Raw genomic sequence first — 20,805 nt, 5'->3', positions numbered from 1 at the left:
GAGCAACGATGCAAAAGTGTTTGGAGTTAGAAACTGGAAGAAGTTATCTAAAGCCAGATCCAGATTTCGACAAACTCTAAATATGGCAATTCCTTAGCCAAGGAATTAAGTAGTTAGCCTTTTGGTGGACAACCTTTTGTTTTTTGCATTCATCTTAGTCTCGACTAAAACCGTACACGATATACGGTTCATTCCATTTCCTAACACTAGCGTCCCGCGGCACACAGACTGCCTACTATTGAAATAAACCGTTAAATTCAAATTTCTTCTAAAATTGCAAACAAAAGTCAAAATTCCATCTTTTCCTCAGTTCCAAAACAAAATTCACTGTCAACAGGTGTGCGTCAGCATCGAAGATCTCCTCTGAAAACCTAATAATTGAATGATTTAAATTTTATTACACAACGAACAGAAAAAAAGGAGAAATTGATAATGTTTATTTATTCATCTCACATTATTTTGAGAATAGCAACAGGATAGTTGCTGTTATGAACTCGGGTCACGTCAACAAAGTGAATGATAATGATTTTTATCATCAATCCTTTTTGCTGAGCTATTTGATTTCCTTGAATCTCTTTTTTGTTGTTATTCAACATTATTTTTACGAAGATATCGGGTACCTGTTGTGGATATAAAGGCGGACAGCATTATTTCACGCTGAACTTGAATAATTTTAGTACCCCAAAAACTTAATTGTGACTTAGTTGTATATATTAAATTTATTAAGATGAAGACATTCCAATCAAAAATCGAATATAAATTATTTTATGAATAATTTTAATACTCATTATAGATGACTATATATAGTCATGTGCTTCATATTCTCAAATGAAAGGGCTTCTATTCATATCTCTTTTTTTTAATACTTATTCATTTGGAATAGGCACGACATCAATACGTATTTTAATCGAAATGTTAATAATTGTAAATGATTAAGTGGGAACCAAAAGATTTGCGTAAGAATTTTGCTGTTTTGTGGACTTTAAAGGTTGAAATTTTAATCCAATTAAGTATCATTTTGCTTAATAAACGAGATTTTATGGTAATTTTGTGAATATGTCAACTGTCGTTTAATATTCAAATTATATTTGCAACTTTAATTAGTTGATTTTCCCCTTTCATAGTTTTTGACCCTTTATTGTGATTATTTTAGTTTGATTTAGAATTTCGTAGAATAAACATCTCAATTATCAAATTTGTCAGGAAGTTCTTCTTATTTAACTTACTTGTCAATAGATTCCAACAGTTAAGGATTAAATCGTTGTGCCAAAAAGTTCTAATAAGAAACATTATTATTTATTAGGTAAAAAAATTAAATATGCAGATTATAAACAGACTGCAAAATTGCAAGTCATGCTTTTTAAATTCGATCTACAGAAGCAAATAATTATAAATTTTTATTGAAAAAAAATACTTTTTAATACCTAATCCATACTTTAAAAGATAACAAATCATTATCTGAGTCAAGTATTATCTAATGTATACAAATTGGTCCTGAAACTATCGGATTATACAATCTAAATGGCAAATCTTCGTTGAAATTGAAGGAAAATTCCATTATTTTGCATGTGATTTTGCTTCTTCCATACAACCTTAAGTTTCATTATTTAAAAGATCATTTTACAATCTATTAAGTCACCCTAAAGCTACGATGTGATTCATGAAATGAATACTTTTTTAGTTTAATCAATGAGGAATTGAAAACATCAATTCCTTGAATATAAAAAGGAGTAAAATAAGTCAGTGGATTTAGTTCCCATTTCTATTAGATGTTCTCAGCTTCCTCAAATGAATCCGGTAATTTTCTTCCAAGCGTTTCCGGCAACAATATTGATAATAATCCAGCCGCAAATGCAAATAATCCAAATATTAAAAGTGGCAAAAATTCAAATATGAATTTAAGTAATGGAACAAATGGTGCCAAAAGTGCTCCTAATCTCGAAAATGTTGAAAATGCTCCGACACCTCCGCTTCTAATGACTGTTGGCATCACCTCCGCTACACATGTGTTGACAAAGGAAATAAAGGATATTAACATGTCAGTCTTGATAATCTTTCAAAATCTTAATACCAACCCGAATAAACGAAGACGATGGCAAATGATGACGTAATTGCCATTTTGCCGACAAGAAATAGGAATATTTGAATTCCAAATACCTTCTCAGGAACAAATGCACTAGACATACAGGTAATTCCACACAGTAGGAATGATGCAACCAGTGAATATTTCCTTCCAATTTTGTTCATAATTATCTAATGATGTGAGGAATAAATTTGTTAAAATCATTGAATGATTTCTGTTTAAAATTTATCAAATTGAGTGATGGAAGATTAATGTAGATTACTTCATGGAAGAAGCTACTTAAAATGAGCGAATCAATGCAAAATAAATGTTTTTTTGAATAATTTTTGCAGATTTGAGTTTTGTTGATTAAAGAATTACCTTAAGAAAGCATTTAAATGGCAGGTAACCAATTCTTGAGCATATACTTGCTGTACTTGCTGAGTATATTGACAAGATTGTATTCGAGTAAAGGGCTTTTTTGACCAGAAGTTGGACGTTTTCTTTACAGAACTATGGACAGGTTATACTCGAAGATATTGACTCATTTGAACATGATCTGATAAGCCTAATCTCTATCCAAACAGCACAAACTGATTGATTGATCGAAAATCCAGTCCTATAACGGCTAGTCGATCCAAAATCCGGCATCAGGTCGGCGTCACTCTGGCATGATGCCAGATTTAAACCGGTTCCGGATTTAAATTTTGGTTTGAATTCGGTATAAATCTGGCATCATGCCAGAGTGACGCCGAACTGATGCCGGATTATGGATCGACTGTCCAATTCGTGCAATTCGGCATTGCTTGGATATAATATGGCTAGTAATTTCCATGATTCAATAGAGTCAGATTCACCTGTCAAAACCAAATAGAGAATTTCTATTTTTCTAATACTACGCAATATATGAACAGCTTCCAAGAAGCTTTCTATTAAATCCAGCATCAACGCACAATAATCAGTAAAATGTGCTCATCATCATGAATTCATAAAAAGTCAACAAAACTCAACATGATCGATGCAATAAAATTTATCAACATACCCACGCAATCGTGTTTCCGGGGATTTCAATTAGACATCCTAGTATGAAGTTTAGATAAATATTGCCACTTAAATTCACAGAGTTTAATGACAGTCCATAATAAACAAAAGCATTCGTTCCCCTGTGGATTTAAAAATTGAATGAAATAAAAAGAGAAAAAATTTGATTAATATTTTGTAATTTGATGATTTTTGATGGAATTTTTTGTGGTCGTTGCTGTATTGATAGTGGGAAGTGGTGTGATTAGTCTTTAAAATTAATAAATGCCTATCACTGCTTAACATACCCGAAAGGTAGATGTCGTAGAAATGGACGAAAATCGGACACCAGGCCAGTTTAGCCTGGTTTTAAAACAGATTCAATTAAATCCGGTCACAACTCAGAATCTGACCTGAAGTTTGACTTTCGAACTTTTAAACGCCGTCTTTGTCGGTATAAGCAAGTATTACTAAGTATGATGTCGTGAACATTGTCAGAATCCTTTTCATATCGACAGCACTTTTATATAATGATTTAGAGATCTGTCATTGATGGGAATCGAACCCACAAACTCACAAAAGAGCGAAACTCATTTCCAGTCTGTTGCCTAACCACTTGGCTACAGAGGCCTTATTCTTGCTCTGGCAAATTCGCCTTTAAATGGCTCGATACCCCAGATTCCACTCCACTCAGACACTACACTAAGTAAGAACTCATTTCCATTCTTAACATCAAGCATTACATTCACAATTTCCACTTCCAGCTTAATAAAAAATAATAATAATTACCATACAAAAAACAAAATAAGGCAGCGAATTAAAAGCACTCTAGACTTAATCAGCTTTAGATAAACCTTAGCACCTTCCTCATCAACATTTGTTGATTCATCACATAAATTCTTTTCACGTTCGTCGTCATTTGAGTTATTTTCATTGAATCTGTCAAGAATGTTTTGTGAAATTTCCTTTTTGTTGTCCTCAGCAGCTTTTCTGATGATTTTGAAAGCTTTACGATTTCTATGTTTTGCAAGAAGCCAACGTGCTGACTCAGGTATTAGCCAGTAATAGAATATGAATAAGATTGGCGGAATTGACACCCAAAATTGAAGATTTCTCCAGTCACCGTCAATCCATGCTATAATACCGACCAAAGCTTCACCAACTGAGTAGAAATAGTTCAGCACAACTCCTGACATTTCGCGTTTATTCTTCCCAACCATTTCTACACCAAGCACAAAAGCTAATGGATATACTCCAGACGTTCCAACAGCATTTAGGAATGCAAAAATGATGAACATCATGTATGAGTTTGAAAGGCCTTGAGCGACTCCGGTCAGTGACATAAAAATTATAGCAACAATGAAGATCTTCTTCCGTCCAAATGAATCAGCCAGAATACCAAAAACAGCCGATCCCATCATAATACCAAAGAAATGAGATGATCCGACCAAAGCTAATTTCCATTGATTTTCCGAGCAAGTCAACAGATTAGGCCACTGGAAATAATAAAGTTGTCAATAACTTAACACATATCTTAATTTTATACCGTACATCATTAACAATTGTCGTCTCATGTTCGTCAAAAATCCATTCATTACATCTCGTTGTTACTTCACTGTCAAACCAAGTCCCGAGGCAAGTGTTATTAACTGACGGCAGTGTATCATTGATATTATCTTTTAAGCCATATTGCAGACATTGTTCTGGAATGAATTTTCCCGTCGTGTCTGAAATTGATCCAGGCAATACATCCTTTATCCACTCTTGATTGTAGTATGTGTCACCGAATGATTCACACTGTGGTACGGAGCATCTAGAGAGGCAATGAGAATGGATTATATTTTGGGTTTGAAGCTTGTTTGGATTGATTGATTCAAGTTTGATTCTTGGAAATTTAAGATTTAATCCGAATGTTTTTAAAATGCTTACTAGATCCAGCAATAAAATGCTTGTAAGAACTTTGAACGGTCAAAATAATTTTAAATTTGAAGTTATTCCCCTTCAAGGGGTTGTCAACTTTATAAAATTTTATATTTCAAACAGTAAACATCGATAAAAATTCCTCAAACTTTAAAATTAAGTTCACAGCATTTAAATCAACAAAGTTATTAATTATAGCACTTATAATGAACACGATAAAACTAATTAAATCATTTAAACTAAGTGCTGACAAGCAAAATATAGTAATTTAATGTAAATTAAACTAAACAATCAAAATCAATCAATTTTTAGCGCATTTTTGAAACTTGTTTTCAAAAAGGTAGCTTAATAATGCACTTTGTTCGTTCGTTCGTTCGTTCGTTCGTTCGTTCGTTCGTTCGTTCGTTCGGCTGGAACGCGAGATCTCGAAAACTAGACATCGTAGAGTGCTCTGGTTTGTTTTAATAGCTTAGTGCTATCGAGTTATTGGGTTATCGGTCATTTAGAAGTTTCAAATCAACGTATAAATACTATAATTAACAGTTTTTCATTTTCATATACAACAACAACAAAAACAATAACACGTTTTTTCATTGTTTTACAGTGTTTTTCAATGTTTGTCGATGTTTTTACAGTGTTTTCTGAACAATGTATGAATTTTTTTTGACCGTTATGAGGTTTGAATTATGAAAATCCGTTAAATGATGAAGTTCTTAAATTTGTGACCTGGATCTTACTGGATCTTGGTTTTTTGGTCTGGAAGTGACCTGGATCTTGGTTTTTAGGTCTGGAAGTGACCCGGATCTTACTGGATCTTGTGTTTTAGGTCTGGAAGTGAACTGGATCTTACTGGATCTTGTGTTTTAGTTCTGGAAGTGGACTGGATCTTACTGGTTCTTGTTTTTGAGCTCAGAAGTGACTTATTAATCAATTACTGATCGCTGGGACAAAAATGCGCTTAAGTCCCTCGATCAATAACACGAGGACTTTTGTAATTTTTTATACATTGTTGTGAACATCAATTGAAATTAGCGAGACATTCCTGAATCGAATTTGCATTTTTCTTTGTGTGTACCGAACTGTTATTATCGTATTTTTATATTTACCTGTAATTTGGAGCACGCGACGTAAATACGTAAGATAACGAATTTGCTGCTGCATAAAATACTGGCAGGCATACGAGAATGTAGTTTTTCAATTGAAACTTGCCAAATTCACCGATTTCATCCAATATATTGTCAAAATCCATGGTCTAATCAATAAATATAAAATGTTTGAATAGTTAGAAAGTGTTGATGGATATGAGCCCGAGTAGGAGGTAAGCCACGACCCAAACCGCACACGGAATGCGGCTCATGGCATTTTCATGAATTCAGTTCTACAACAGAGCTTCAACAATAGAAGCAGAGCTTAAATGGACTGTATGAATTCTATACACGACTCTACTTGGGCTCTAAGGCTCACAAGTGTAGAATCGCAATTCCAAATCTGATACAGCACAGAACATTTGTCCATATAAATCAATTTTACAACTATTTGCAATCAAACAAATCATACGTCACTCGGGTAATGATAAGCAATTTTTTTTTCCTGTATTTCTATCACAAATAATACGTCTAGAGACGAAAGTAGTCACGTTTTAAACTCATGTTTGAGTAATTCAAATTTGTTATGGTCATAATAATAACTTTGCAAAGTCATTTACTACAAATTTTCGCATTAAAATCAGCTGGGTGATTTACTATATATACAAATTAAGGCATCAACAGGTGACTTCTCTCGAATTTAAGTATTCAAATGAAAATGTCGGAGATTTTCTCGCGAAAAATAGGAAAACTCTCAAAATTTTCTGAGCATTTAAATCAGTGTTGCGCAACATGTGTGCCGCGACACATTAGTGTGACGTCAAAATTCTTAGAAATGACATGAATCGTATGTCGTATAGAGTTTCGATCGATTATTGCCACCCAAGTGTGCCGCAAAAAACAAAAGGTTGTGCAGATCTGGCTTGAATAATCTTGAGAGCATAAGATTTCACGTCGGGGGGATTACTTGTGTGATGTTTGGATTATTTTACGACACAAATCACATTTTTTTGTAAACATTACTATTTACAGAATAACCAGACAATCACTTGGATATGCCGAATAATATTTTGCTATCGCACGACTTAAGCACACGATAAGATAATTCACGATTGACACATATAATCCTCAAATAGCTCTATTAAACTTGACTCATTTATCATATTTTGAGTGGTGGTTTAAAAATATGAAAAAAAATTTTCTCCTTACGATTAAAAATACGGTGAAAAATGTCTAAAAATATCAAATTTTTCTTCTTCAAAGTCCAGTTCTCCTCATTTTATGTTCAATTGACGCACAATAATGAGTTGGTGATTTTCCGGTAGTTTCACTTTTTACTTTATTAAAATCAAAACACATCAATTTAATCAATTTATTTTAAATAAATAACGAATTTAATAATAAAATCAGAGTTGACAACGTAACTATTTGCTTAAGTGCACACAGCAAGATACACTTACTGTGTGAGAAAAAAAAGAAAAATGTTCTCTGTGCTTAAATAACTTGAAAATACTTTTTTTGTGATAAAAATGCTCGCTTTAAATTTATTCTCGCCGTTTTTCCGGCTGAATTACATTTTAGATGAAAAATCACCTACTGTAATTCACCTAAAACTGATTTGTGTTTATTGTTGTGTGAACAAAGAAAACAGTTTGTGCATTTAGTTTATTATGCAATTTCTATGGCAACATTTGAGTCAAACTTAATTAAATTTAGATTATGGGAAACTCAGTTTGTTCATTTTAGAGTGGGAATTGTAGGGAAAAATGATGAATTCTGATTGGCAAATGACAATAAATGGGTATTCAATAATTTGGAATCATGACATTGATTCTTTTTTTGAGCATTTTTTTCAGAGAGCAAAAATGAAAAATTTAAACAAATTTTTTTAAAATTTAAAAAAAAAATCGATGAATAAAACTAAGTTATAAAATCAGTTTGGTTTGGGACTTGAACCCATGGTAATTTCTATCTTAAGAAATAAGCTCAAACAAATTGAATCTTTGCGACATAACATTATTTAGCAAAATACTATATTAAACCTTTCGATATTATTTTGAGAGTAAGAACTAATAACTCGATCAAAGCAGGCTCCATAATCAATGTCACATTGTTTTACCAATAGAACATTTATAAATTTGTAAAAATGTTCAAAAAGTTTTAAAAAAATTTGAAATAATAAAATAAGTTGTTTAAAGTGAGGATCGAACCCATATCTTCCAGATCCTTGCCTGTACTCTAACTATTACGCTACCAAATCATGTTGTTTAATTGAGCAAATTTTTAATTTATCTGTAAAAAATTAAAAATTGTTTTGTAATAGAATGCGTCCAAATTTGCAAGCCTTGTTCAGCCTTGGATGAACTATAAAGCACATCCGAAAACTGTATCCCTTCGTATTTAATATGCAGGAAATGGAGACCTGCGTTTCTTGACCGAATCCTTAATTTTAAGCCACAAAATTAAATGTTATAAAATAGTATTATTACATTATTCAGCCTGTTCAACTTTTGAAATGTACACGTGACTGAACCTTGCTAGATTTCCATTAAAACACCAAATTTCGAATAAAAAAATTGGACATAATTTTATTGTCAAAATTAATCAGGAATGTCATGAATATTCACAGATCTACAAGTCTAATACAACTACTAAATCTCATAGTAATGACCACAGAGTATTTCCTTATAATCTCGTAATATCACTTGTATTGGATATATTCTCTCTAGATTCAATATTCTCAGCTTCAGCAATTGTATCTGGCAACTTTGAACCCAGCGTTTCCGGCAGCAAAAATGATAAAAATCCCGATATGAATGCAAATAATCCAAAAACAACTAAAGGCAGGAAGCTGTAAATGCTTTTCAGTAATGGAATGAATGGAGCAACGAGCGATGCAAAACGTGACATTGTTGAGAATGTTCCAAGACATCCACCACGGACGGTTGTTGGCATCATCTCAGCTGTGAAAAATATCAAATTTAGGAATGGCCGAAAAAATCAGGAAGTAAATTACCAGTGTACACAAAAATGATCGTAAATGATGTAGTTATTGCCATTTTGCCTAACAGGAATAGACACATCTGAATCCAAGCACTATTAGTATCCACAAAACCTCCAGATATGCAGCATATTCCACAAATTAAAAGTGATGCAGCCAAAGAGCGTCGTCGTCCGAATTTGTTCATCGTTATCTGGGATACAAAATAAAATCAGTAAGTATATTCACAGCCCGAGCGACACATGATTGGCGATGGAATCCATAAAGAGTCTTTTGAGATTCTGAACTCTGTGGCTTCCTAATGGGTGCCAAATAGAATCTTTCATCGCCCGGGCAGTACCCGATCTGCACAAATTATTCATGGCAACCATATGAAGTCCAAGAGATATTTTTGGTCCCTCATGTTAACTGCCATAAAAATATCCACTCAGATCACATGTGGCTGCCATAGTATCATGAAAACAAAACACAATCCTTACCCACGATATCGTATTTCCTGGAATTTCAATGAGACATCCAAGTACAAAGTTCAAAAAAATATTTCCACTTAAATTAATTGAATTTAGAGACAATCCATAAAACACAAAGGCGTTAGTTCCCCTAATAGGAAAGAAAGCAAAATAATAGTGTAAGTAAAGACAGTCATTGTCATGCACACATGAATTATTATGACTGTAAAGTATCTCACCATATAAAGCACAAACAAAGACTTCGAATCATCAAAATTTTCGACCTCAAAAATTTCCCGTAGGTAGCTAGCTCAATACTTTTATGTCTTTCATCATCAGCATTTGGTTCCGGATTTTCCTTTTTAAAGCACTTCTCCTCAAATTGTTCTAAAAGCTTTCCTGAAAGCTCTCGATTGTTTTCTTTTGAAGCTTTTTTAACGATTTCAAAAGCTTTCGAATAAGCTTCGTTTGCGATGAGCCATCGAATTGACTCTGGGATAATCCAATAGTAGAATATGAATAAAATTGGTGGAATTGATACCCAATATTGGAGATTCCTCCAGTCACCGTCAATCCATGCTATAATTCCGACCAAAGCTTCACCGATTGAGTAGAAATAATTCAGCACAACACCAGCCATTTCACGCTTATTCTTCCCAACCATCTCAACACCCAACACAAAAGCTAATGGATAGACTCCAGCCGTGGCGATTGCATTCAAGAATCCATAAAAAAGGAACCAAATATAAGTTGATGCAAGTCCATGTCCAAATCCAGTTATGGACATTAAAATGATTGACACGATAAACATCTTCTTACGTCCATAATGATCTGCCAGAAATCCAAAAAGTGCCGTTCCAACAATGATGCCAGCATAGTGAACGGATCCCACGAGTGCCAACTTCCATTTATTTTCTTTGCATGCAAGTTCGTCTGGCCACTATTGGAATGAGAATTGAATACATTTTGATATAAGTGCGGTTTAAGTATTGTGGACGTGATGGAATTCCAAAAAAAATATTTATTGTATATGCAAGCATGTCTTTTGAAGGTCTACAAACTTCAAAAAATTAGGTTTAAGTTAAATCCCAAGATTAAACTTAATCCAAATTTTAATCCGAGGATTTATTTAATCTACAGATTTTTAATTATCATTTTCAACTAGGTATGTAAAGTAATTAATCATTCCTAGGAAGTCATAAAATAATAAATAATAAACAATTCCTTACATCATTCACAATCGCGGTCTCTGCTCCATCAAACACCCATTCATAGCATCTTACTTTTTCATGGTCAAACCAATGCGCTTGACATGTTTCGTTTTCTAAAGATGAGTCACTAGTATTAGCTATAAATTTGTACTTTAAGCATTCATCAGGTACAAAAACTGATGAATCTGAGATTGATCCCGGTAGAATGTCCTTGACCCAGTCCTTTGAGTATTTTGTATTATTTGCACTTTCACATTCAGGAACTAAGCAGCTATTGACGAATATACGCAAATGATTAGAGAAACTTTATCAGCATTGAGCTAATTTTTAAGTCCATACCGATACTTTGTAGATCGAGATGTAAACACATATGTGAGGGAATTAGCAGCTGCATAAAAAACAGGCAAACAAACAAGAATATAATTTTGAAGTTGAAATCGTCCAAATTCACCAATTTCTTGTATAATCACTTCCACATCCATTTTAATTAACTTATTATTTATTACTTTCACTAAATGTCATGAACGATTATTAGCTTAATTTAACTAATTATATATAAAACATTAAATAAGCACTAAAGTTTTTTTTTTGTTGACTCTTCTATTTCGCTCTCTTTGAAAAACTGGTTTCAGAGTAAATCTGTAAGCGCAAAATACTCATGATGCTGTTATCGATACAATAGAATGTATATTATGATGATTTGTGGATCGAAATTTGCACGTGATTTGTTTTAACGGTTTTTTAAAATTTGAATTTTTCACCTGATTAAATTCACCAAAGTGCGCGAGAAAAACTAATCGAAAATCCCGTACGATTGGCAGATCCTTTCAGTCTTAAAATTCTTGAGATGATTTTAAACATATCTCAAGGCTGTGTGATTTTCACATTGCCAGCTACCTCCTTTCTTCACTTAGCTAAACGGTCAAAAAATATTCAAATTATCAGCAGCTGACAAAAGTAAACAAACCCTGTTAAAATATTAAAATTAAATGTTTAAGAGATTATCGACAATGACAGAAGTTGTAGACGTTAAAGCTGGATTAAGGAATGTACTAGAAAGGATTGCCATCGTATCAAAAAATAGAGCTCAGCAAAAAGTAAGTAAAATTCTCGAAAATTCTTATCAGCAAAAATTTATTTCCATTTTCGTCATTAGCCCGTCCAACTGGTTGCTGTAAGTAAGACTAAGCCTGTAGAAGCAATTTTGGAAGCATATGAGGAAGGTCAAAGGCATTTTGGAGAGAATTATGTGCAGGAATTGCAAGATAAAGCAAATGATCCAGTCATACTTGAAAAATGTAAAGACATCAAGTGGCACTTTATAGGGCATTTACAGTCAAACAAAGTCAAAAAAATTGTAAAGCTTCCTAATATTTACATGGTTGAAACGATCGATAGTCAAAAGCTGGCCGAAACTGTAAGTAAATTTCTTTACTGGATCTTTTAAAAATTATTAATTAAACTTTTTAGGTGAACTCATCATGGGAGAAATTTAGACTGAATGAAGGCAGCAAATTGAAAGTCCTTATTCAAGTTAATACTAGTGGTGAAGAGAACAAAAGTGGAGTTGATCCAAAAGAAGTTTCTGATTTGTATGACTTTATGAATGAGAAATGCACAGCACTCGAGACAGTTGGATTGATGACAATTGGAGAATATGGATATGATTATTCCAAAGGACCAAATCCTGATTTCATTAGTTTATTGGAATGTGCTAAGAGCATTAAAGGCAATGAATCTTTAGAGCTGTCGTTTGGAATGTCTGATGACTTTGAGAGGGCTGTAAGTTACTGATTGTCTAGATTTGATCATATGCTGAAGATTCTGTTTATTTTAGATTGAAATGGGCAGCACAAATGTAAGAGTTGGAAGCTCAATATTTGGATTCCGAGCCAAGAAATAAGAATTGAATTTAAAAGTACTGAAATAAAGGTTCAAGCAAGGAGATTGTTAAGCATTGACCCTTAACTATATAACCCACTCAAAAGCACTGTAAATAAAGTTAAATGCTTTTTTAGACCAAAAAATAAATCTCACTTTAATTTACTAAATCTTGATTCTGTTTTACTTTCATGATATAATTTTTATTTATTTTTTTATATTGTATATTTTGGTTTTATAATATATTTCTTCATCATTAAATTATTATTAATAAACTTCTCCGTACACTTAAAAAGGAAGCAAAAAAATTAATTAACATCTTTTGCTTTTCTTGACAGCAAAGGAAAGAAAAATTTCTAATACAACTTTTTTTTATTATCTTTTTCATCATACTTTGCATGACATGACTATTTATAATATCCGAAAATAATTGATTAAGTGAACTGCGCTCATTGACTTGATACTTTTGGAATCATGAATGATGACCTGAGGAATGTTGCCGAGAAATGTCACACCACAAAGCAACATTAATGTCACATTTGACAGACACATGACAGTCACACTAAAGCCGTACTTCAGCGTGTTGTATTAGATACCATGTGACATAATCATGTCATCGGACAGTTGTTGCGTAATTTGTAATTACACTGTTGAAGATTGGAAGCTAGTCAATTTCTGATATAGATACTAAGTTCCCCAGGATCATCAATAATCGACATTGACGTCCATCAATGGAAGTCACACATTAAGGATATTTACACAGCATATTCAAATCCAAAAGTCAAGGTCACGACAAAATTAATAACTTTAAGTATAACATCTGATTCTGAATTTTATTTACAAATTTCACCTCAAAAAACGAAAAAAAAAATGGGAAGAAAACAAGATTTAGTTCGATGGCATAAATCAGGAACAAACTAATGATGGATATATGGATTCAAATATTATTAATTATATGCACATTGTTTATAGACATGACAGCAAAAAAAAAAATTTAAGGAATAACTTTAACGCGCTCGTCTCCATTCATAAAACATAAAATTTATCTACTCAAAAATTACTTATGGAATGCGATTACATATTTTTTTGTCTTCAGCACATTCTGTGTGAATATATAATTAATGTTTTTTTTTTTCATACTTAAAAAGATGACAAAAACCTCGATCAATGAAGGATAAAATATGGAGTCATTCTCATTTTCACGGGATTAATTTAATAATATACTTTTTTTAACAAACAACAGCGAATAGATGTAATTGTTTTTTTTTTCACTTTAATAATTTAATAATTATTGTTTTTTTTTCTCTATCATTGTTTCTTCAAAAATTGTGCTGACTTAAATCTTCTGTTCCACCATATCAATACCCAATTTATAAAATACATATGGATAGTATTCTGATTGACCGAATCCTAAGCCAGGAATATCCACATTCTGTAAAATAAATAAACAAAATTTTTGTTATTTATAAACCTTGTACAGCTTCTAAAAATAAAGGAATTAAAAATAATATTCACACTTACATCAGCATTAGCGTTTGATGATCCTGCCGCGGAACCGTCAAGGTGACCATAAAGCTGATTTAGTACATCACGAAGACGCTTTTGATTCTTTTTGTTTGGATGAATGAGGATGGCTTGGAAATTTACGGGTAAACCGTATCTGTAAAGATTAAAAAGATAAGGATAAAGACTTTATCAGCAACTAAATCTATTGTCTGTGAACTATTGTCAAGCATTTGTCATTTAGAACTTATTAATGAATTTGAAACTGTACAAATGTTCTTCTTCTTCTTCTTCTTCTTCTTAATTATCTTTATTAAGGCTGTACAAATGTTTTTGCATGATATTTGCTGATGTATGGTTTTTAGTATTAGACTTGTTCATAGTTTGAATTATTAAAAACCGTTAAATTTCAATAACATTTGTATGGTTTTACACAACAGATTCATATTTAAATTTTAAAAATCCGTTAGATTTTAAGCTTCTCAAATTTCATTTAGTCGTCGAATTAATTATTTGGCATTCTCCCAAATTTTTGCATATGTCACTTAATATTGTCCACAAAATATCACTTTTCAAACTAGCACTTCCTCATAGAAATTCGACGCTTCTCATATTACTCACCTAAGTACGGATTCAACGAACACGCGAAGAGCCTTAACGTGGATCCATGCACAATAACATTCACTGAAGTTCACTTTAAGCCATCTTACGAGTGGACCCTAACAAGTTAAAATTAATGAAATTTAATTACACGTAACTTAAAATTGTCAATATTTTTTATGGCACTCACGAATTGCTTCTTCTTATCGGTTACCAATTTGGTAATTTCATTTTTACCAGCTGCTAATTCCTCCTCATTGTATGTAAAGTCACGAACAATGAATTTCTTCTCGCGTGCATGAAGCTTGAACTCATCGACGACTTTCTTGAAAAGTGTTACATTGAACAAGCCAAAGTCTTGATCTTGTGTAATAAGTTGAGATGATCGTGGAACAATCATATCAGTTAATTTTTCATAGCCAGCATTCCATTCGTTGAAGAGCATTCTGTGGATGAAAAATATTTGTTTATGTAATAATAGTCTTGGATATTGTCAAATCTGCTGGATTACTCACTTTGGGACGATAACAAGCAATGTCGTCAAGTATTCAGAATCAAGGATAAAATGTTCCTTCTTAACTAAATCAGCCAAATTTCTAGTTAATAAACTTCCACTAAAAATACACAGGCACTAATTAGCTCATGATCCATGACTTTATATCACTCAACTCACGTTTGTTTCTTCTCCAAGTTCTGCAAATTACCCTTCAAGCTGTTGTAGGCAGCTGATTTAGTCTTCAAGTCAGCATCAATTTGACCAACTTGCTTAGCAATAATGTCAGCGATGTTTCTCAATGACTGCTTAATTGGATATTTTGCCATGTCCCATTGAAATCTTGTGATATATTGAGACAAGTCGGCTAAAATGCAGAAATATTAAGTTATAGCTATGATGACAGTTTTAGGCACTAAGATACTCACTGTTGTTTGCCAATAAATTTTCCAACAACTTATCACGCTGATCTTCGAGAACATCACCTAAGTAACCGGCTACTTTGCGAGTAATTGTTTCGACGAAAGAGTCCAATTTACCCAAATCATCAGACAATCCAACAAGCTGATCTAAAGTACCAACTTTAAGATCAGGAATGTGAAATTTAAAGTTTTCACATAAATTATTTTGCTTGCTAGTCACATTATTCATCGTTTCCCATGTCTGTTGACATGTTTTGTCGCCTGGTGCTGATATCAACCAATATTCAGACATGATGTAAATATGTTATACTTGATGATTTGAATGTGAAATCTAAAATAGATGTGGAAATAAGAGATACTATTAATGATATGAAGGAACGAAAAAAAAATCGGTCATGTGATGGACATAGAAATAAATTTTGGATTGAACGGCTTCTTTAGCATAATGCAATTGTGTTGGAACTGATCCTTTTGTGTAGTTAATATAATCAACTAATGGACAAGGACATTATTGAGCAATTAAAGGAAATTTTAAATCCTTTTTTATGCAAAAATTCAAAACAAATCACAATTTTTTTAATTATTGTTTATAAAGTCCAAAAACTTGCAACTTCTATCTTTTGCACTTAATTTATCCAACTGATTTGCATATATTGCTTAATTATGCTATTTAATGTTTATCCATAAAATTCATATTTTGAAAATTCTATTTTGACATTCGAAAATTTTCAATCGATTTTCTCCAACTTTTCTCACTGATTTCACACAAACTTACAACTTGCAGTTATGCTAATGACTTTTATGTACCGAAAAAATCCTATTATTAACTTGATTACTTAAGGAAAATGTTGGAAAATTGATGGAAAATTAAATTTGAAGGAGAAAAAATATTACCCGATGAATCTCTCACGTGATTTAGTGTTGCCGCATTCGATTTTTTTGTGTCTCGAGGGGTCGCCTACTATTTTATCGTGTTTTTGTAGTAAAACTTACACAATGTTCATTATATTCGCGATAGATATATCTATTGAGCTCAAAGTTAGTTCTTTTGATAGCATGCTTACTAAAGATCAGCTAGAAATGCTCAACTTCATGCAAACTATCGCGATTGATGAATAAAATTGATTTTTTTCTTCCTATAAATTTTTAAAACCTTACAATGGTTATTGAATGAAATTGTATGGTTTCAAATTTTAAACTTTTTTAAACCGTTAAATTATGAATTTTTAAAGATTTTCTTAATTCAATGATTTATCTTTAATTAATATATTTAACAATATTAGCTCTTTCAATAAATGCGCTTCAACCACCTGCTGATCATAGCAACATAGAATTTAATCGTGTGTTTACAAACAAATGAAAAATCCGTGGTAATTTTCCATTCAATATTTGCTTAATTCTAACACAATGAGTGAAAGATATTTTATAAATAAGTTTAGTGATTATCAAGGAAATCAAACTGTTCAGGTTGATAAGACATTCATTCAAAATTTAATTGGAAAATATGTGGAAAGTGTACTGAAAAATACAGACCCAAGAAAGTATAAAAACTTTCGAGCTGATTTGTATGTTGGATTATCAGGAATTGCATTTATGTTCCTTAAATTGTCACAATCTCCATTAAAAGACTTGTATCCTGCATTAGAACTAGCTAAACTCTATGCTGATGCTGCTGAAGAAAGTTTAATTTTGTCTGGATCAAGAAAGCACATTTCGCTGTTAAGTGGAGATGCTGGCGTACACGTTGTGTCTGCAGCTGTAAACAAAGCTATTGGAAGGTCTCCAGACAATGACATTCAAAATTTATTGAAAGGAATCAGCATATTTAATAATCCAGAGTATTTAGATGATGGACAAGATGAAATGCTTGTTGGACGTTGCGGCTATTTGATGGGTATAAATTGGCTAAGTCAACAAATAAATAGTGAAGTGATTTCATCAAATGAAATGACTAAACTGGCACAAATCATGCTTGACAGCGGACGAAAGTATTCTCAAGCAAATAATCTGGATGTTCCACTGATGTATCAGTATCATGGCAGGGAATATTTAGGAGCTGCACATGGAATCTCTGCTATTTTGTTCTCATTACTTCAAACTGATTTGATTGAAAATGACATGAAGGATGTAAGGGAAACAATTGACAAGATATTGACTTTACAAGACAGTTCTGGAAACTTTCCAAGTAAATACAATAAGCCAGATGCGCATCTAGTACATTGGTGTCATGGATCTCCTGGAATCGTCTACTTAATGGCCAAAGCATTCAAAATTTTCGGCGAACAAAAATACCTCGATTCGTGCCTTAAGTCTGGTGATCTTGTTTGGGAGAAAGGCTTGCTGAAAAAAGGTCCTGGAATATGTCACGGAATCGGATCTAGTGGATATGTTCATCTATTACTTTATCGACTAACTAATGATCAAAAGCATCTGTATAGAGCTCAAAAATTCGCAGAGTTCCTTGTTGACGAGGAATTTCTGTCTGAAGCACGTGAACCCGACCGTCCATTTAGTTTATTTGAAGGCATAAGTGGAACAATTTGCTATCTCTTAGACCTACTTGAACCTGAACATTCCGAGTATCCATTTATGAATGTATTTTAATACTTTTTTATTTACTATATCTGTCGATCAAGGCAATAAAACATCTTCTTGATCATTGCTGTATATACATTTTGACGTAATTCATCGCCTACTCATGGCGTGAACCACTGAACTAATTAAACATTTCTATTTTCTTCTTGTAGACCTGACAGATTTATTTCGAAATATAATGTATTGTTTAAAACTCAATTGTTTTATTTCTTTCTTCCGTCTTTGTTTTAAGGCTGTTAATTAGTTTGATAAAATTCTAAAAATATTTCATGACTTTATTTCTTTGACCGCATTTGTTTAAATATTATGATTCGCGGAATCATGTTAGCTAATGTCTTTGTTTTTGTCTATCTATCTACCCCAGTAGTGGGTAACCTGTATGCCGCCCGTCACACTAATGTGTCGTCATTATCAAGAATTTGTACGGTTTTTGACTGTCACAAGCACCTGTTTTGCAACTGATGCCGAGCATGGTTTAGGTCGAGGACAAGGTGTGCCTGTTCCAAGCACCTTTTTGTAAGTCTGCATATCATTTCCAAATAATTTAGGCGTCACACAGTTGGGACAACAGTGATCAAAATGCTTTAATTTCGTTGATTTTCAAAAACATTTGTACAGTTCTGAATGCGAATTTGAAAACATTTGTATAGTTTTGAATGTGGATTTGTAAGTTTTACAAGACAATTTGTCATTTTTGATGTTTCCGATTTTTATGCTATTGTATGGTTCTTGGAAACATTTGAAAGGTGTCAATCTAAAATTTGTATGGCTCTCATAAAAAAACATTTGCAAGTTTTTGAACATTGTAAGCTTTCAATGTAGTTGGAAATGCAATTGTACAGTTTCCAATTAATAACATAGTCATATGTTTGCATTTGTACGGTTTTATTGCATCTTAAAAAGAAAATCTTAATTGCTAAATCTGTCACACATATTTTAAAATGTGTTAATAATCAACTACAATCTAAAGCAAATACATCACTGCACCAATATTGTCTTTACTAAAAGTTCTATTATTAATTATTCGATGCTCTGATTTATGTCGCCCAACTCGCTTCACATAGAATTTTCCTGTATCCAATCTAAAATTAGATAGAATGAAAAATTCTCAATCAGAACACAAATGTCAACCGCATGCAAATTAATTTATTTTCAACATACCAACATATTCTGAACTTCCTGAAAGTTATATAAAATTGACATAAATTATTATGTTATCATGTCAGATTCATTTCTTCATGTAATTTAATTAAGTTTATGTGTAATTAATTGATACATACTCGTATAAACATCTGGTATGCCTATTGCACAAAATCGTGTACCATAACTGACAATTCCCACAAGTTTATCATTGCACGTCAATGGACCACCTGAAAAAATAAGGATATTAAGTTAATTATTTTGTGAACAATTAATTGAAAATGAAGTTATAGACTTGCCTGAATCACTGCAACAATGTTGATGATCGGAAGTACGGGAAATTTTAATAAAAAATGATTTTTCCGGGTTATCAAATTACAACTTACCCTCCGCAAGCTCCTTGTCCGAATCTATAAAAAAGCAGCACATCAACATGTCAGTTAAATTCAATTTAGGAACTTTTTCGATGGCAGTTCTACCTGGAAAATGTGCAAACTTCTCTCGGACCAACTTTCATTCCTTTCTCGTTACACTCCTGATTGGTGATTGTTGGCAGCTTGATTCTGTGTAGTTTATTAGTGGGAAGTGACATTCCTCTAATCATTGATCTGTATCCCCATCCAGTCAATCTTTAAATTATAATGTAAATTAAAAGATTTCAAAAATCAAAAAATTATTAAATCTTACAGGCATTCCTCCTTCTCGACATACGTCTTGTCAAGTGCAATTGGTGCTATGTTGTCATTAAACACAAATGGAGTCTTCAGCTTACATACAGCAACATCACTATTGTTTAATTCCACATATTCTGGATGAATCACACAACCATCAATTAAGTGACGAGATCCTTCATTTTCTTTACGTAAATCATTCGTTCCGGCTAGAACTGACATTTTGCTTGTGTTGAATCCTTTAATGCTGTAAGACAAGTCATAAAAATTAATATAATCGGCTTAGAAGCTGTTATTGTAATTATTATTACCAATGTGCAGCTGTGACTATATAATCCTCATTTAAGACACTTCCACCGCAGAAATGAGACCAGTTAGATTTTGGTTGTAAGAAAAAGAAGAGTCCAGCACCACCACCTGAAATTACAGGAACCAAATTCGTCAAATTAAAAAATCCCAAAACCATACAAATGTTTTTAAATAAATTGTATGGTTCTGAAGCACAAAACTCACCTCTTGAACTCATTTGAAGCGATATTTGGTAAGGATAATGCACTGGACTTTCTTCACCACCAACAATCCTTTGAGTTCCATTTCCACTTGGTTGACATTGATTTGAATTCACAGCATTAGGTCGGGTAAAAAATCCATTCAAAAAATTCCCATAGCAACTTGGTACACTTAAAAATAAAATCGGAACTAGCAATAAAACTTTCATTATTGTTGACTTTCGTAGTCGATGTAATTGAATT

General features: G+C 32.6%; 6 protein-coding genes and 1 long non-coding RNA gene across 7 annotated transcripts; 2 read left to right on the top strand and 5 right to left on the bottom strand.

The window, feature by feature from the left end:
• Positions 1–689: 689 nt before the first annotated feature.
• LOC139098135 (organic cation transporter protein-like) lies at positions 690–7,567 on the bottom strand. Its single transcript, XM_070650258.1, has 7 exons — positions 7,297–7,567; positions 6,109–6,254; positions 4,634–4,895; positions 3,872–4,578; positions 3,105–3,225; positions 2,076–2,253; positions 690–1,998 (listed from the first exon to the last, which is right to left on the bottom strand). Exons 2-7 carry the CDS (start codon positions 6,249–6,251, stop codon positions 1,766–1,768), a joined length of 1,644 nt encoding a protein of 547 aa, XP_070506359.1. The 5' UTR covers positions 6,252–6,254; positions 7,297–7,567; the 3' UTR covers positions 690–1,765.
• A 1,081-nt stretch (positions 7,568–8,648) lies between these two features.
• LOC139098134 (organic cation transporter protein-like) lies at positions 8,649–11,402 on the bottom strand. The gene is made up of 6 exons (XM_070650257.1): positions 11,088–11,402; positions 10,767–11,019; positions 9,777–10,477; positions 9,568–9,688; positions 9,104–9,281; positions 8,649–9,050 (listed from the first exon to the last, which is right to left on the bottom strand). The coding sequence occupies exons 1-6, from the start codon at positions 11,228–11,230 to the stop codon at positions 8,773–8,775; spliced, it is 1,674 nt and encodes a 557-aa protein (XP_070506358.1). The 5' UTR covers positions 11,231–11,402; the 3' UTR covers positions 8,649–8,772.
• Positions 11,403–11,519: 117 nt separating this feature from the next.
• On the top strand, positions 11,520–12,799 carry LOC139098045 (pyridoxal phosphate homeostasis protein). The gene is made up of 4 exons (XM_070650158.1): positions 11,520–11,845; positions 11,905–12,165; positions 12,219–12,530; positions 12,586–12,799. Exons 1-4 carry the CDS (start codon positions 11,738–11,740, stop codon positions 12,649–12,651), a joined length of 747 nt encoding a protein of 248 aa, XP_070506259.1. The 5' UTR covers positions 11,520–11,737; the 3' UTR covers positions 12,652–12,799.
• Positions 12,800–12,805: 6 nt separating this feature from the next.
• Positions 12,806–16,554, bottom strand: Vha44 (V-type proton ATPase subunit Vha44). The gene is made up of 8 exons (XM_070650157.1): positions 16,423–16,554; positions 15,654–15,978; positions 15,406–15,592; positions 15,248–15,346; positions 14,923–15,178; positions 14,754–14,851; positions 14,151–14,289; positions 12,806–14,061 (listed from the first exon to the last, which is right to left on the bottom strand). Exons 2-8 carry the CDS (start codon positions 15,937–15,939, stop codon positions 13,966–13,968), a joined length of 1,161 nt encoding a protein of 386 aa, XP_070506258.1. The 5' UTR covers positions 15,940–15,978; positions 16,423–16,554; the 3' UTR covers positions 12,806–13,965.
• Positions 16,555–16,995: 441 nt separating this feature from the next.
• LOC139098259 (lanC-like protein 3 homolog) lies at positions 16,996–18,440 on the top strand. Its single transcript, XM_070650393.1, has one exon. The coding sequence runs from the start codon at positions 17,055–17,057 to the stop codon at positions 18,249–18,251; it is 1,197 nt and encodes a 398-aa protein (XP_070506494.1). The 5' UTR covers positions 16,996–17,054; the 3' UTR covers positions 18,252–18,440.
• Positions 18,441–19,125: 685 nt separating this feature from the next.
• LOC139098434 (uncharacterized) lies at positions 19,126–19,617 on the bottom strand. Its single transcript, XR_011545200.1, has 3 exons — positions 19,523–19,617; positions 19,404–19,421; positions 19,126–19,324 (listed from the first exon to the last, which is right to left on the bottom strand). It is a non-coding gene; the product is annotated as an uncharacterized lncRNA (long non-coding RNA).
• Positions 19,618–19,634: 17 nt separating this feature from the next.
• LOC139098522 (chymotrypsin-1-like) lies at positions 19,635–20,781 on the bottom strand. The gene is made up of 6 exons (XM_070650753.1): positions 20,567–20,781; positions 20,365–20,470; positions 20,070–20,300; positions 19,862–20,011; positions 19,769–19,792; positions 19,635–19,689 (listed from the first exon to the last, which is right to left on the bottom strand). The coding sequence occupies exons 1-6, from the start codon at positions 20,769–20,771 to the stop codon at positions 19,635–19,637; spliced, it is 771 nt and encodes a 256-aa protein (XP_070506854.1). The 5' UTR covers positions 20,772–20,781.
• Between the last annotated feature and the right edge of the window lie 24 nt (positions 20,782–20,805).

Source organism: Chironomus tepperi, unplaced genomic scaffold, assembly GCF_022539635.2.
Source record: "Chironomus tepperi strain 1889 unplaced genomic scaffold, CSIRO-AGI_Ctep_v1 contig_445, whole genome shotgun sequence".
Taxonomy (NCBI): Eukaryota; Metazoa; Arthropoda; class Insecta; order Diptera; family Chironomidae; genus Chironomus; species Chironomus tepperi.
Note: the sequence above shows the minus strand (reverse complement) of the source record. Positions and strands in the feature narration are given on the sequence as shown.

Coding starts and splice junctions, on each gene's coding strand:
- LOC139098135 (XM_070650258.1), bottom strand. CDS start 6,251: ATGGATTTTGACAATATATTGGATGAAATCGGTGAATTTGGCAAGTTT. Junction 4,896..6,108: donor TCGCGTGCTCCAAATTACAG/GTAAATATAAAA, acceptor TTGCCTCTCTAG/ATGCTCCGTACCACAGTGTG. Junction 3,226..3,871: donor CTTATTTTGTTTTTTGTATG/GTAATTATTATT, acceptor TTAAATCCACAG/GGGAACGAATGCTTTTGTTT.
- LOC139098259 (XM_070650393.1), top strand. CDS start 17,055: ATGAGTGAAAGATATTTTATAAATAAGTTTAGTGATTATCAAGGAAAT.
- LOC139098045 (XM_070650158.1), top strand. CDS start 11,738: ATGTTTAAGAGATTATCGACAATGACAGAAGTTGTAGACGTTAAAGCT. Junction 11,846..11,904: donor AAAATAGAGCTCAGCAAAAA/GTAAGTAAAATT, acceptor TTTCGTCATTAG/CCCGTCCAACTGGTTGCTGT. Junction 12,531..12,585: donor CTGATGACTTTGAGAGGGCT/GTAAGTTACTGA, acceptor TGTTTATTTTAG/ATTGAAATGGGCAGCACAAA.
- LOC139098522 (XM_070650753.1), bottom strand. CDS start 20,771: ATGAAAGTTTTATTGCTAGTTCCGATTTTATTTTTAAGTGTACCAAGT. Junction 20,471..20,566: donor GCTTCAAATGAGTTCAAGAG/GTGAGTTTTGTG, acceptor CTGTAATTTCAG/GTGGTGGTGCTGGACTCTTC. Junction 19,793..19,861: donor GAAGTTTGCACATTTTCCAG/GTAGAACTGCCA, acceptor GCTTTTTTATAG/ATTCGGACAAGGAGCTTGCG.
- LOC139098134 (XM_070650257.1), bottom strand. CDS start 11,230: ATGGATGTGGAAGTGATTATACAAGAAATTGGTGAATTTGGACGATTT. Junction 9,282..9,567: donor CAGGAAATACGATATCGTGG/GTAAGGATTGTG, acceptor TTTGTATCCCAG/ATAACGATGAACAAATTCGG. Junction 9,051..9,103: donor GATCATTTTTGTGTACACTG/GTAATTTACTTC, acceptor TATTTTTCACAG/CTGAGATGATGCCAACAACC.
- Vha44 (XM_070650157.1), bottom strand. CDS start 15,939: ATGTCTGAATATTGGTTGATATCAGCACCAGGCGACAAAACATGTCAA. Junction 15,179..15,247: donor TTGCTTGTTATCGTCCCAAA/GTGAGTAATCCA, acceptor TTTCATCCACAG/AATGCTCTTCAACGAATGGA. Junction 14,852..14,922: donor CCGATAAGAAGAAGCAATTC/GTGAGTGCCATA, acceptor TTAACTTGTTAG/GGTCCACTCGTAAGATGGCT.